At 39.2% G+C, this 15061-nt stretch overlaps 1 protein-coding gene across 1 annotated transcript in view; it reads right to left on the bottom strand.

The window, feature by feature from the left end:
- Positions 1-15061, bottom strand: part of ncanb (neurocan b) — a 110822-nt gene that overhangs the window by 73720 nt on the left and 22041 nt on the right. Inside the window, exons 2-4 of the mRNA XM_052123733.1 lie at positions 14019-14411; positions 5119-5293; positions 2368-2495 (exon numbers count right to left, since the gene is read on the bottom strand). Of these exons, the coding sequence (XP_051979693.1) occupies positions 2368-2495; positions 5119-5293; positions 14019-14411 (696 nt within the window). The remainder of the gene's footprint in view (positions 1-2367; positions 2496-5118; positions 5294-14018; positions 14412-15061) is intronic.

Genomic DNA, 15061 nt, shown 5'->3' with positions numbered 1-15061 from the left:
GCTGAAAATCTCAAGACAATTTGGAACCTGTTTACACCTGTCTTTGGTGTCGTCCAATTTCAAACGGACAGTCCAAAACACATCTTAATAGCAGGTGTAAACATGACTTTTGTCATTGAGATGAAAGGACAAAAAACAGCCAATTTACCCCAAGTTCTTAATCCATTCCTACAGACCAGTAGGGGGTAGAAATAGATGCTAGGATGCTCCCGACGATGAGAAATAAATAATTATTAAAATATGAATAACTACAATCTTGCCAACACAAAATAGGTATCGCTTTAAAGATTAGAAGCTGTACTTTACAGAGCATTTAGGCATTATTAATAAAAATGAAAAAGAGCTTTGAAATTCACAGGCAAATCAGAACTGTTCCGTTTTGAAAATGTATTAATTAATTTGCACTGCACATATTCTTGTGATCGGTAAAAACAACAGTCTGATCAAAAAGCCATGTGTCATATGTCACTGGAAAGCTCTCAAATAGTAGAATACAACCCGCCTACTTACAGACAAAAATATATGGCTTTGACATACTGTACATTTTCCATGTAAACCAGTGTTGCTGTGTTTTCCTGTATCAGATGACATAATTGGAAAAAATGTCCATCATCATGGAATGCTAAATCATTGGTGTTAGAAAAAGTCATTCAAATATGGGCAGAGAGGATTATTCACTCTAATCATATATGGCCACCAGGAGATGGCGCCAAGTACATGACACACCCTGCATTCCAAACAGAGTAAATCTGCATCCAAAGGGCACTTCTTAGGGGGAATGATGGTGACCGCCATGTTGAAGGGTTGTTCCAAAAACTGAAGAGCTCATAAATAGCTGCTTCCGGCATTTCCGTAGGGTTAAACAGATGGACACTTTGCTGCCAAGCAGACTGGAACAGGAGCATACTTTACAAATATGGAGGTTTTTTTTGTATATTAAACCAGCTGCAACTGCAATATGTTTCTATAAACAAAAACATGTGCTTTCATAGTCTATAAAAGCTTTTAATTATAATAATTAACTTTTAATTTAACTTTTAAAATTATTTTAATCTCCTGGATTTTAGTTTGAAACTGGTTAATAATTTGGTTATTTTAATGTGAATTCACTGGATCAGTTATTCTAAAGGAGTTAAAATAAAATAATAATACAAAATCTTTTTAATTAAAATAAATAAAACAAAACTTTTTAAACATGAAGCTTACATTTTCATAAAGTCTTAAAGATTTCAATAATTTATTTTCTGTTTCTATTCTGAAAGCAGTTAGTGATGCAAAATCATGTGTAAATATTTCTGATTAGGTGCATGTGTTCATTAGCGACAGCCTTTTTGCAACTGGCTCCTATGGCTTGGATAGATGATGCTGAATTGTGTTCCGAATTACTGATATTTTTGAGCCCTAAACCCTTCAACCCTCTGAAGCTCTCACTAAGGAGGGTAAACTCTCTGAAGAGATCAGGGCATAGGGATGAGCCCTTCGGAATGGGATGCACACACAGATTCAATGATGGCTCAAATCACACAGAATGGAACTGAATGAGATCTCATTACTCATGCCTGTATGCTTTGGAGAGAGCACATACCTTTAGTCATTGTTGTATTTGTATGTGTCAGTAGCTCTTATGTACAATTATTATGTTTGTTTGTTTTTTGGAGAGGCTTATGGACACATGGAGATGTTTTTTGGACACTAGGATAAATAATTTCTGTAATGCAATTATTTTTGATTGCTTTGTCGAATCAACACACAATTTCAATCAGTTACAGGTGACAAGATTGGGAACAAAATAAAAAGCAGTATTTATTTATTTATTTTTTGTAGAGTTATAAGCCTTAAGTTTTGGGTATGGAGGTGAAACAGGAAATCTTTAAAAACACCCTCAGAACTTAAAGGGTTAAGAAACCCTGCTCAATGTTCAATAAACTCCTGTAGAGTAAGCATTTAGTTATCTGTGCTAATTTACCATAATTCAAAAAATCTTGATAAAAACTATATTCCGTATATAAAAAAATAATAAAATCAGTCCATCACTGGCCTTTTTTATTGAGCCAGAGAGACAGAGCATAATATTTCAAACATTAAACATTAAATATGAATATATTTTATAAAGTCGGTTTGGTATAATAATTCACAGCGGGAGGCAGGACTGCCATTTCTGCATGAAATAACCCTAAAAACACAATGAGAGACATGTTACACTACCCATTCTGGCACAAACCATAGGGTGACCTACTTATATGTTTGAGATTTGGGACATGTATATGCATCTACTGTGTCTGGGTCACAGCTCACGATGACATTTAAAGACACTGCTTTTAGAAGCATAATGTATGACTAAGCTGCAACAGATGGAAAATATGGTACCTTGCAAGTTGTCAGCAAAGCAGTACACGTCAAACATTTCATCAAGGGCTCTACTGCCGTAGTTTCTCATGCCAGGTGAGTCGTCCCTGTCACCATAGCAGCCAGGCCGCGGAGACTGGATGGGATACCTGGGTAGAAGTGACAGCCAAGTCAAATCAAGAACTTAATTGAGATCAATATAGAAAGACTAACTGCACAATTACTCAAAAGAACATTGATTCAAAGTGTGCTGGAGTGCAGGCTGAAGTCTACAAAGATTATGCATGGCACTCCTGGGTTTAGAGAATAGTAGCAGATGGGGGTTCTCTTGCATATCCTAGACCAGAGCCCAAATATTAAAGTCAGTAACATAAAACCATTAAAACAGCCCACATATATTCTCTGGAGATGGCCCAATTATGCCCATTTCACATTGCAAGCTTGAGCGAGACATGAGCATTGCATCAGCTTAACTACAGCATAACTGCAGATGTAGAGTGAATAGGCCTTTCACACTGGTAGCATTTAAGATCATTCTTGAATCTAAAATGTAAACAATAGAGCACTTTGTGCTTCACCACCTCCACAATCTGTCTTGTATCATCCATTGTTGAACACGAATTAGTTAAGTTCTGAATTTACCGACATCACGTGCATGTCAAAACATCAAATGCCAGGGCCCTGGGTAGCTCAGCAATTATTGACTCTGACTACCACATGTGGAGTTGCGAGTTCGAATCCAGGGCGTGCTGAGTGACTCCAGCCAGGTCTCCTAAGCAACCAAATTGGTCCGGTTGCTAGGGAGGGTACAGTCACATGGGGTAACCTCCTCGTGGCCACCATAATGTGGTTCCCTCTCGGTGAGGCGCGTGGTGAGTTGTGCGTGGATGCCGTGGAGACTAGTGTGAAGCCTCTATAGGCGCTATGTCTCGCGGTAATTGGCTCAACAAGCCACGTGTAAAGATGCGTGGATTGGCAGTCTCAGAAATGGAGGCCACTATGGCCACTATTGGCATTTTATGTTTATTTTTAATTATTATTTTTCTTCTCCTCTTTTTCTCACCAATTTGGAATGCCCAATACCCAATGCGCTCTAAGTCACTACGCCACCATGAGGACTTAGAATGCATTGGGAATTGGGCATTCCAAATTGGTGAGAAAAAGAGAAGAAGAAAAATTATAATAAAAAAAAAAACATCAAATGCCAGTTGATAGCAAAAGAGCAAAGCACTCAATCTTCAATGCAGAGTGTCAATTGGCTTCTGCCAATTGAGTATTACTTAAATAAGGAACTGGTGTATGTGTATTCTCATGCTCTGATGAAGGCAGCTAGTGTGCCAATACGTGTTGGGTTTAATGTTTTGTTGCCTATGAAATAAACACTCTGCATTGGAGATTGAGTGCCTTGCTCATTTGCTATTAACTTGCATTTGATGTGTTGAATGAACCCCATGTGGCAATGAACACCTCTCCTCATGATTCTTTTTGCATACATTTTTAAGCCTAAGTAGCAGTCTTCATTTTCTATTCCTATTTTTGTCATGTGTTTACAAGTGAAAGCAAACTTGGCTGTGAGTGGGTTTTACTGAAGCCTAAAAACCTATTCTATGTTTAATAGTACATAAAATTAATTGTCCCATATTTTCAGGCTCATACGTTGTAGTTTACTGTAGTTTTAAATGATAAAACTTCTGATTAAGATAATTAAAATATTTATAATTGGTTTAAATTATTAAATCTCCTGGTATTTCTTTTTTTATTTTCATTTGTTTTTCAGATGTGCTCTAATTCATACAATATAAAGACACACTAGACTACTGATATATACTGACTCGGAGCCGAAACCCCGACTGCACTGCTGATGCTCACGCTATGCTCTGATGCACTACTGACACTTCCGATGCAAATGCTCTGATCTGTTATTATGCACAGTGAAAAACATATGCTCTGCTCACGCGCTGATCATGCTTGCGAAGTGAAACAGGTGTTTGAGTTCTCCCAGGCGGAGAGGGAAAAGACCATTCCTGCTTTCATTCAGTGAGGGCTAAGCTTCTGAACTCAATTACTAGCTGACAATAAGTGGAAGATATGAATACTGAAATCAATTGCTGTCAGACAGTCAGCCACAGGAAGTGATTGGAGGAGGTAAGCTTTCGACAGCATCAGGATGCTGTACAGGTGCAGTTGGTAATGGGATCTTATTTAGCCAATAAATTATAAGGCTATTAGATATCAGATTAATTAAATGGGCTGAATATCTTCCGTGCATATTTCGGAAGAGATCGAAAATGTTGCATTATTCTGTTTCAGAATGAAGCTGATTAGAATGCTAGGGTGACTAATTTAACAGCAAGACGGCAAAAAATCTCGTATTAAATGTACTGATCTACAAAGTATCAGTTTCAAAGTAAAAGTCAAAGTAAAAGACAGATTAAGAGATTATGCTCTAGGGCAGTGGTTCCCAACCCTGTTCCTGAAGACCCCCCAACGCTGCAAATTTTGTATATCTCCCTTTTGGACACACCCAATTCAGGTCTTGGAGTCTCCACTAAAGAGTGGATGAGTTGAATCAAGTGTGTTTGAGTAGGCAGATATCCAAAATGTGTTGTGTTGGGGGGTCTCCAGTAACAGGGTTGGGAACTACCACTCTAGGGAACAGATTTACATAAATATTGAACTAATGCTCCATGTTCAAAGACATCTGTAATGTTGAATATATGCAGTCTGAATGGATTTGCTGAATAAATGGACCAATCAATCATTCGCTCTGACCTCACAGTCTGGTCCGAGAGCCAGCCAGCATCACAGTTGTCATAGCCGTCATCAAATGTGGCCTGCAGCTGGGCAGGTGTGGCAATCATGGCGGAGTTCTCCAGACAGACTCTCTTGGCATCAAAGAAGGAGAGTGCGTAGCGGTCGTGAGGTGCACGGTAGTGGAAGACCACCCCTGTGTGAAGAGGAAACTGAGAATGAAAAGTACAGCGGGAACTGTGCATAGTCTTTTACTGACACACACAAAATTACAATCTATTCCTCACAAATTATTCCCCGTATGAATACTGAACTCCAATTATAGCTGTTTAACTTGATTAATAAAACCAAGCAGGTCCCTTGAGAGACAACAATTTTTAACACCTTAACAGTTGAAGCATTTTCACAAACAAATGTTCTTAACAAATTGCAATCATCCCTTCTTTTCATCTCTTTGCCCCTTCTTTTCAGAAAATTGATTCAATCAAGAGTTCTGATTCTAATCAGTCAACAGAAAATACGGGACACAACATGATTTTGCGGAGTTTGCTGATTTTAAAATTTGATTAAGGGGCATTCATATTTACCTTTGCACGGCAGCTGTCTTGTGTAAAATATAGAAATTTCAAAGAGAATCCGCACAATGAGGAATTTCATGAGAATTATTTAGACGAAATTTGTATGGAGTTCAACATTTTGCAGCATTAACTAATAGGAAGTTGCTTGGTTTGGCAGTGACCTATTTGTGTGCAGCCCTTCATATATGGCAACACTGAATATTCACAATGTACAAGAGAATCATTTTAGCAGCAAGTTTCTTTATAAATGTACTATCCCAGAGTATAAAGTGTAGCATAAAAAAGGCTGCTTGCAAGTAGTTTTTGCAGGTATCACACTTGATCAACAGCTGCCAACTCCTTGTTTGCCTGCGGAATATCTCTGTGCAAAGGTAAATGAGTCTTTATGGCTTTCAATATCTGAATGAATTTTATATTTGACAAATTCGATTCCTGAAAAGCTTCAAGCACTATATACTCAATATTTATCAACTTTATTTTGCGATTTGTTTCCATGTTTTTTTATTTTTATTACTGCTTGTGTAACCGGTCCTAATCGCCCCGCTCCGAACAGGACTTGAACCGACGTCTCTGGCGTGGGAGGCGGGTGCTCTAACAAGGAGGCTAAAGGCTACAGCCTCTAGCGTCAGTCGCTAGTGCACCTCTTGAGGTCAGGAGAGTGAGGTTTACACACTGCACAGCTATCTAACAGCTGGCTCCCGTTACACTCACCCCCCTAAACCTCACTCCCATCCGGGTCACGGCACCAATGTAACCGGTCCTAATCGCCCCGCTCCGAACGGGACTCGAACCGACGTGGGAGGTGGGTGCTCTAACAAGGAGGCTAAAGGCTACAGCCTCTAGCGTCAGTCGCTAGTGCACCACTTGAGGTCAGGAGAGTGAGGTTTACACACATTTTACATTTACATTTATTCATTTTGCAGACGCTTTTATCCAAAGCGACTTACAAAAGAGGAAGAACATCAGCGAATCATCTTAGGGAGACAGTGGTACAAAAAGTGCCATATTACAAAGTTTCACTATCATCCGAATAGTATACAAAACAGATTTAAGTGCAACAAGAAATGTAAATAATAATAATTTTTTATTTTTTTTTGTGACCGGTTAAGTGCTCTTGGAAAAGATGTGTTTTTAGCCGTTTTTTGAAGACAGAGAGTGAGTTAGCTTCCCGGATTGAGTTGGGAAGGTCATTCCACCACCGTGATATGATGAAACTGAAAGTCCGGGAAAGTGTTTTGGTGCCTCTTTGTTTTGGTACGACAAGGCGACGTTCCTTAGCCGACCGCAGGCTTCTGGTGGGAACGTAGCTCTGCATAAATGTTTTTAGGTATGCTGGAGCAAACCCAGTGACTGTTTTATATGCCAGCATCAGGGCCTGGAATTTAATACATTCATGAACCGGCAGCCAGTGGAGAGAGACAAAGAGTGGTGTAACATGTGCTCTCTTAGGTTCATTAAAGACCAGACGTGCTGCTGCATTCTGGATCATTTGGAGAGGTCTAATAGCACATGCAGGAAGGCCTGCAATGAGAGCGTTACAGTAGTCCAGTCTAGTTATGACAAGTGACTGAACAAGCAGTTGTGTGGCATGTACAGAGAGGAAGGGTCTTATCTTCCTGATATTGTAGAGTGTAAATCTACATGATCTTGCAGTTTTTGAAATGTGGTCTGTGAAATTTAGCTCATCATCAATGGTTACCCCTAGATTTCTGACAGTTTTGGAAGGCTGCACAGCTATCTACCAGCACACACTGCACAGCTATCTAACAGCTGGCTCCTGTTACACTTGCTTGTCTTGAAAATTAGCTTAAGAACTTGAAACAATGTTTACTTAATTTAGAAATTATGTAGTATTAGTTTTTGCATGGGTATCGAAATTAGTTTCGAACATCGCAAAATTTCACTGGTATTTATAGACTACTGTCATTTTGGTAATGTAACATTATATATATGCACTACTCTTTTTAAAGCTGCTCTGTAGAGTGCTATTCAAACAAATTGAACTGAATTCCTCAATCCACAGGGAATGACAGAGGACAAGATCACAGTACAATAAGACAAGAACACAAGAGGCGTGTGAGACGGAATCCCAGCACAAGTTATTTGACCAGTGAGAGGACGGGCTTCTAGTCCAATGTATAAAGAACAGGGGTTGCTTTTGAAATGTCCATCTGCTATTCCCAGATCATTTGTTTGGCATACCGGCAGTCCATTCACTCGTTTTCTCGATACATCGAATACTTATGCTGCCGACCGTATATGCATCAATCTTGAAATATGATTTTTGTATCGAGAATCATTAGTGTTGGTCAATAATTGATTTAAATGGCTAAAAATCTAATAAATCGCAATTTGACAAAACAGTGTACAATATTAGTTACAATTGTGTTTTAATGGAGACATGCAAGGAGTCGTTCTCTAGGCGCACGCCCTCACAGCTCTCCCTCACAGGTGCTCTCACTCTTCTGTCAGCCTTTACGGGATCCCGCTCTCAGTTTCGTCTGTAACTCTCATTGAAACTTTTTCTGAGCAGCTTTCGAGCATCTTGTGTCTGATCTCTCCTTCAGAATGGCCACTGAGAATCACATGAGCAATTGACAGCTCACGCTCTTGTCTCAAGTGAAACGAGCTCAAAGCATTGTACAGCTGCTTACAGGCATACTGCCAGTCCTTTTTCCCCCTCCCCTACATCTCACTTCCATAACCTTCACTGTCTCTCACAACAATTTCCACCTCATGTCCCTGAATAACACACAAACATGAAAGGGACAAAGGAAACCCTCAAAGCTAGGTGGGCCAATTTATTGCAGAACATTTCAGAGGAGGTCTCGAGGGGAAGATTTCAGTTTCCTGAGCAATATTCCCCATTTCTTACCCAGCTATGACAGTTACCAGTAGACACTTTTCAACTATCTGGCCAGTGTGAGCCAGGGCTATCAACTGACCAGCAGGGGCCAATAGCCTCTGACCTCTAGCCGTGAGACCAAATCGATCTGCCAATAGCCCCAATGGGCCAATAGCCCCGCAGCGTTGCCCCAAAACACGCCATTAATATGCTACCCTGATGCTAACGCCACAAAACTTCCCATTTCACAAGTGTAAGCTAAGGTATCAAGTTATTTTTATCTTGAACCATGGAAAGTTCTTCATTTGGGCACAGCTTTGTCCATTATGCGTCTTAAAGAATTTTAATTGTGCTTGCAATTTTTTTTTTCTGGAACCTCGTACCGTTATGCAATGGATACATAACCTGGCAAGTCCGAAAATATACTTCATCACGTCTTTTTTTGTTATATTGGTGCTGACCCTCTGACCTAACTTCGCATTTGACATTGACCCCACCTCGATTCCCAGTTGGCCTTGTTTGGCCCAAGGGTAATCATTGGGCCAAAGGCCATTGGCCTTTGAAGCTGGTATCGAGAATTGTCAAATTTCACTACAGACTACTGAAATTTTGGTATTATGAGAATGTATAGCATTTATTGTACAAGGTAGATCTAGCTGCAACAACATGAAAAAGTAGATCTCTTTCCAAAAAGTAGATGATGGTGATGGAGGCTTTCCTTTATTCGACTACCATATGTGACATAAAATAATGATCATATGACATTAGCCTCCTCCCCTACCCAGTGCGGTTTACATTTCAAGTTCAAGGAAATCCACTGTTAAAAAGACTTCAAGATTCAAATTCTCATCCCCCAGGCAATTTATTGTGTTAACTTGTGGAACCATGATGTATTGAATATATTAATAGGTACATAATTATGTAATTAATTAACCGGAGCGCACCTGTGTGCAGTTTTTTCCCATAATAACAGAACAAACATGCCTGAGTATGAGACTCCACCATTTCCATCTCAAGGTGTAAACGACATACGCTTTAACATGATTTAATTATGATAAAGTCAAAGATTTACTGGTGTTACAGCATTTAGGCCAACCAGATAACAGGGTTTACAATTGTTATGTCATCATGACAATGACAACAAATTTGTAAAATGTAAAATATATTCATACAGATAAAGTATGCATGGAAATGTTTTTTTGCAGTTTTATAAGACAGAGAGTGAGTCTGCTTCACGGATGGAGTTGGGAAGGTCATTCCACTAACAAGGTACAGTGAAACCGAAAGTAAGTGAAAGTGTTTTGGTGCCTCTTTGTGTTGGTACAACAAGGTGCCGCCCACTAGCTGACCGCAGGCTTCAGGTGAGAACATAGCTCAGTGACTCAGTGACTGTTCTGTATGCCAGTATCAGAGCTTTGAATTTGATAACTGCATCAACTGGCAGCCAGTGAAGAGAGACAAGGAGTTGTGTATCATGCACTCTCTAGATGTGCTGCTGCATTCTGGATCATTTTGCATGGGCCTAATTGTGCATGCAGGGAGGCCTGCAATGAGAGCGTTACAGTAATACTGTCTAGTTATGACAAGTGACTGAACAAGTAGTTGTGTGGCATGTTTAGAGAGGAAGGGTCTTATTTTCCTTATATTGTAGAGTGTATTGTAGAATCTACATGATTGTGCTGACTTTGAGATGTGGTCTGTGAAATTGAGATGGCTATTGATGGTTATCGATGGTTGACCGTTTTGGAAGGTTTTATTGCAGTTGAACCCAGCTGAACTGTGATGTTGTGTTCAACAGCAGGGTTGGCTAGAAAGACTGGAGCTGGTTTAAGTTGCAGGTGGTGTTCCTTCATCCTGGCCCAGATGTCTGCCAAACAGGCCAAGATTTGAGCAGTCACTGTGGTGTTGTTGGGCTGGAAAGACAAGTAGAGCTGTGTGTCATCGGTGTAGCAGTGGTAAGAGAACCCATGTGCTTGAATGACAGGTCCCAGTGATGTTGTGTATATAGAGAAGAGAAGTGGCCCAAGCACTGAGCCCTGAGGTACCCCAGAAAATAGCTTATATGAATTGGACACTTCGCCTCTCCAAGCTACCTTGAAGGACCTACCTGAGAGATAGGACTTGATAGGCTGCAGAAAGGTTTAACTTGTATTAAACCCGGAACATTCTTTTAAACAAAGAATATGTCTAATATGTCTTTGACATCCATCAAAAATACATCCAGTTAAGACATTGTATAATAACTATAAAGTTGCCTTGAATTGGCTGTTGTCCAGAAATCCAGGCAAGAAGGGAGGCCACCTCAACTACAGGCCACTGGTAAGTCTGAAGGTGTTAGTACTCCACAACAAAGATGTGTATGAGACAACAACACCACATGCACACTTCATAAATCTTGCAGGAAAGAGCCTTTGTTGAAAACTCAGCTGGAGTTTGCCAAAAGGTAATAAGGTACATTTGTGTAATAACTTTTTTCACATATAGTACACATCAAACTTGATGGTCCTTGATCATTTTTGGCAAGAAGAATGAGCAAAAAATTCCAAAATAAATAAGTGTAACATTGATAGAGACTTACCCAAAGGTTTTATTGTTGCTAAATGTTCTCCTACCATATATTGTCTTGTTTTCCTTTTAATAATAGAGTAAATGGTCTGAAAAGTTATGTTCCTTCTATTATAATGTATGTTTGGTTGATATATGGCTAAAATACACCATGGTTTCATGCTGCAACACAACAAGGTGTGAAAAAGTCCAAGGTTGCCGAGTGCATTAATTGGCACTGTATTTGTAGCTACTACTGTTTCCATAAAAACTCAACAATAATGTGAAGATAATTGTTTTGCTGACAGCAGGTTTTCGGAGGAGTCTCGTATCACCCTGAAGAGGTTTATTTTGTGATACCAACCGGCTGACGGCACATTATCCTGCTTATTACACAGCTACTAACCAAATAAATAAATACATGGACATAAAATATTGATTTGCATTAAAATTAGTAATTTGACAAGAAAGAAATAGCTGAACAGCTGAAATCAACCTAGAGTTTGCATCAGAGTTCTATTGGTGGTTTCTATTTGTGAAAATGACCATCTGACTACTCATTATCCAGGCTATTACAAGACAACTTGCTAAATAAACAAATAAATGGACATGAAACATTGATTTGAGTTTAAATAATTTTATTAGATTACTTGAATAGATCGCACAGTAATCCGAAAAGCAGGAGGGAAGGCTCGCTTGACCCTTATGAGCGGACTGATACATGAATACGCGGCTGTTACAGAGCAATAACAAACTGCTAGATGGTGCCATTGACCAATCAGAATTAAGTATTCCAGACAGCTGTGTAATAAATATATACAGTTTATTTTCTGAAGCAATATCAGCTGAGCAAGAATGTTGTATGTCCATATATCAGCACGGCTGTGATTTGGAAGTAAGCGCGTGTTGATAGATGGAAAAATACAGCATGATTGCGAGTGTACATTGCTTACATTATTTGTGTAAAATAATTTTCAATATTACAACTTTGTTGTCATGATGACATGGCACTGGTAAATAGGGCTGCAACAACTAATCAATAAAATCGATAATCATCAATAATGGAAATCATCGACAACTAATTTCATTATCGAATATTTGGATATTTGCAGTAAGCACGGAGAAGCCCCGCCAGTGACGTCACTTCACAGGCCAGTGAAAAAATGTGCTGCATGATGAAACTTGTTTGAAAATCAGCGGAGACAAGTTGAAGTGGAAAAAGCATAACCCAAGTTGTCCAGCACACAAGAGCACTTTATAAATCATTCAAAAATCATCATACTTTTTGCTGCGCATCACTTACATTTTACTGCTATTTTCTGTATAATTTAAACGTTATGAATTCAAAAGCAGCCGAGTATTTCGCAAAACTGTTTGCTCTTACCACAAGCGAATCTCCGTTAAACTCTAATGAGCAAGCATGTGCATCTGCGTCAATCAAACCGATCGCAATGGAGAAAGTGAGCGCAATCATTTTGATTCAACTGTCCAACATCATACCATGATTTCAGTTTCAATGTAATCAATTGTCCAGCTTTTTATCAGACTGAAGTCTCAGCCGTCAAGGTGTTCTAGATTTTACGAGTGTTTTCTCCTGCTCATGTGAACGCATGTAATACATTGAGCACCAGGATGAGACTTTTCAGTGCGAAAGTGAATTAAACTGTATGTAATGCTGAATATAATGTACAATAATACTAAGGGTCCTGATATTTGAAAGTCCTCCTGATGTAATGTCTGATTACATTAGTAAATTTATACTATGGCAAACATTATTTTACTGAATAAGCATACAGAATGTTTTACAAAGAATAGTTTAGAAACATGTGAAAAAATACTATTTAAAAAACTATAATATATAAAATACTTAAATCTATGTAATCAGTGACAGTGTACAAGCATATGTATTTTTCAAATGGGCAAAATAATGTCACATGTCACAATCTCATGTCACTATTGCCCTCTTTTTGTCCCACTCCATGCCCTTTGGATCATTTTACTCTTTAATTATGAGCATTTTTTGTTAAGTTTAACAAGTAAACTGTTTTGCATATGTCCTGAAAGTAATAATAATAATAATACTACATTAAACATGTTGATGTGCATACGATTATCAAAATAATCGTTAGTTGCAGTCCTACTGGTAAACACTGTAATCTGGTAAATGCTGTAACTCCAGTAAATCCTTGACTATATCACACTAAATCATGCTAACGCATATAATTATTAGCAATCAGGTGTAATGCAGGTGAGATGCTGTCATACGTGCTATCGGAAATGTCCTATGAGTATTTTAATCAAGTGTTTTGTTGTCAGATATATTGTGTTTTGCTCTTGTATATTTCTTGGGGACCTCCGACAGAGAAAGCGTTCTCTCCTCTGCCATGTTGAAACAAGGTAGCATAAAAAAGCAGAACCTCTAAACTATCTGTATCGGCAAATGTTCTAAATAATCATTTATCGTATCGGTGCATCCCTAACGAAACTGTATGCACCGGGAAAATTTATTTTGTTTTCATTTTAGTTAGCAATACTAAATAAACACTGCTTCATCCTGTAATTCTCTACTCTCTCTCTCTTTCACACAAACAGAAATGCCCACATTGCAGTGCATACTGGCACTTTGCTTGCTTAACCAAGTCTAACTACATCTTAATTTTGGCAAACATCTGAGCATGCAGCTAATGTAACAGCTGTTTTTGGTCTGTGTCGGTGTCTGATCTGACAGTGACTCCACTGTGGAAAACAGCAGCAGATGTGCAGGAAAATGAATCCTTGCCACTTGATGACTATAATTATATATGGTTTTTCCAGATTAAATAATAGTCTATGTCTTATCATTTTGTGAGTATATTTTACAAAAGACAAACATTAAAACGAAAGCTTTATCACAAATCAAATTACCCCTATAATCACAGCTGCGTACATTAGTATTCTGTGGTGCACTACATTACCTGTGACCTGGAGGGGCACCGTATCTTGTTCATCATTAATGCCGACCACAACCTCACAGCGGTACATTCCCGAGTCGCTGGATCGCAGGCCTGTCAGTGCCAAGCTGGCATTGTAGCGGTTCTTGGGGTATCCCGGCAAGGTGACGCGGCCCTGGAATGCTTTCTTCACCTTTATTATATTGTCTTTAGCCACCAGAATTGATTGTTGCTTCTGTAGACCATATGGCCCTTGCTGGCCCCACAGTTTGGTCCACTTGATACGGGGGGGTTCGTTAGAAGGACTCGGGTGCAGAGTGAAGACACAAGGCAGAAGGGCCATACCCGACAGAGGCTCCTGGACCCTCTGGTGGGTCACTTTACGCATGTTCACCACAGTGTCACAGCTCACCGTGCCTGGGAAAAGAGAAAACCAACAAACGCTTTAGAGATAATAAGAATAATCAGAATATTTTGAACCCAAAAATACTTAAGTACAAGTATACACTTCATGTTGCACTGGAATTAGGAGGTGTGCGATATGGTGCATGTTGGTTAACTGGCTTTAGCCTTCTGGCCACGCAATTCAGTCAAAAAGAGGTGCAAGACAGATTGTGATTAAACAGAATATTTAATCTGTTTGATGATCAATACAGGATTGTGATGGATCAGGATTAGCTGTGAAGTGTCATGGTTTTCTACAGGAAATATAGAAAACAGTTGTCATCAACACACAACACAGCACAAGGAAAATGCTAATCAAGCGATCTCCACACAACCAATGCAAACAATCAGAAACTGTTGAACTGTATGATAATAGTTACCAGGTGTGTATATGCCACACCCCACTGAACTATATGCGGTCCAAGGCTGCCACCTGTTGGCAAGGTTGTGTTAGCTTTGGGAACTTTGTACAGCCATCCTACAAATATACTTAGTAATATTTATTATTAAACAAAGGACCCTGCTAAGGTTTAGGAGTTGTCCACATAATTAGGAAGTTCAGGTAATACCACAAATTTGGCTACAGGGCAGGTATAGGTATGACCTGTGATGCCTACCTCTGC

This window comes from Xyrauchen texanus, chromosome 50, assembly GCF_025860055.1.
Source record: "Xyrauchen texanus isolate HMW12.3.18 chromosome 50, RBS_HiC_50CHRs, whole genome shotgun sequence".
Classification (NCBI taxonomy): domain Eukaryota; kingdom Metazoa; phylum Chordata; class Actinopteri; order Cypriniformes; family Catostomidae; genus Xyrauchen; species Xyrauchen texanus.
Note: the sequence above shows the minus strand (reverse complement) of the source record. Positions and strands in the feature narration are given on the sequence as shown.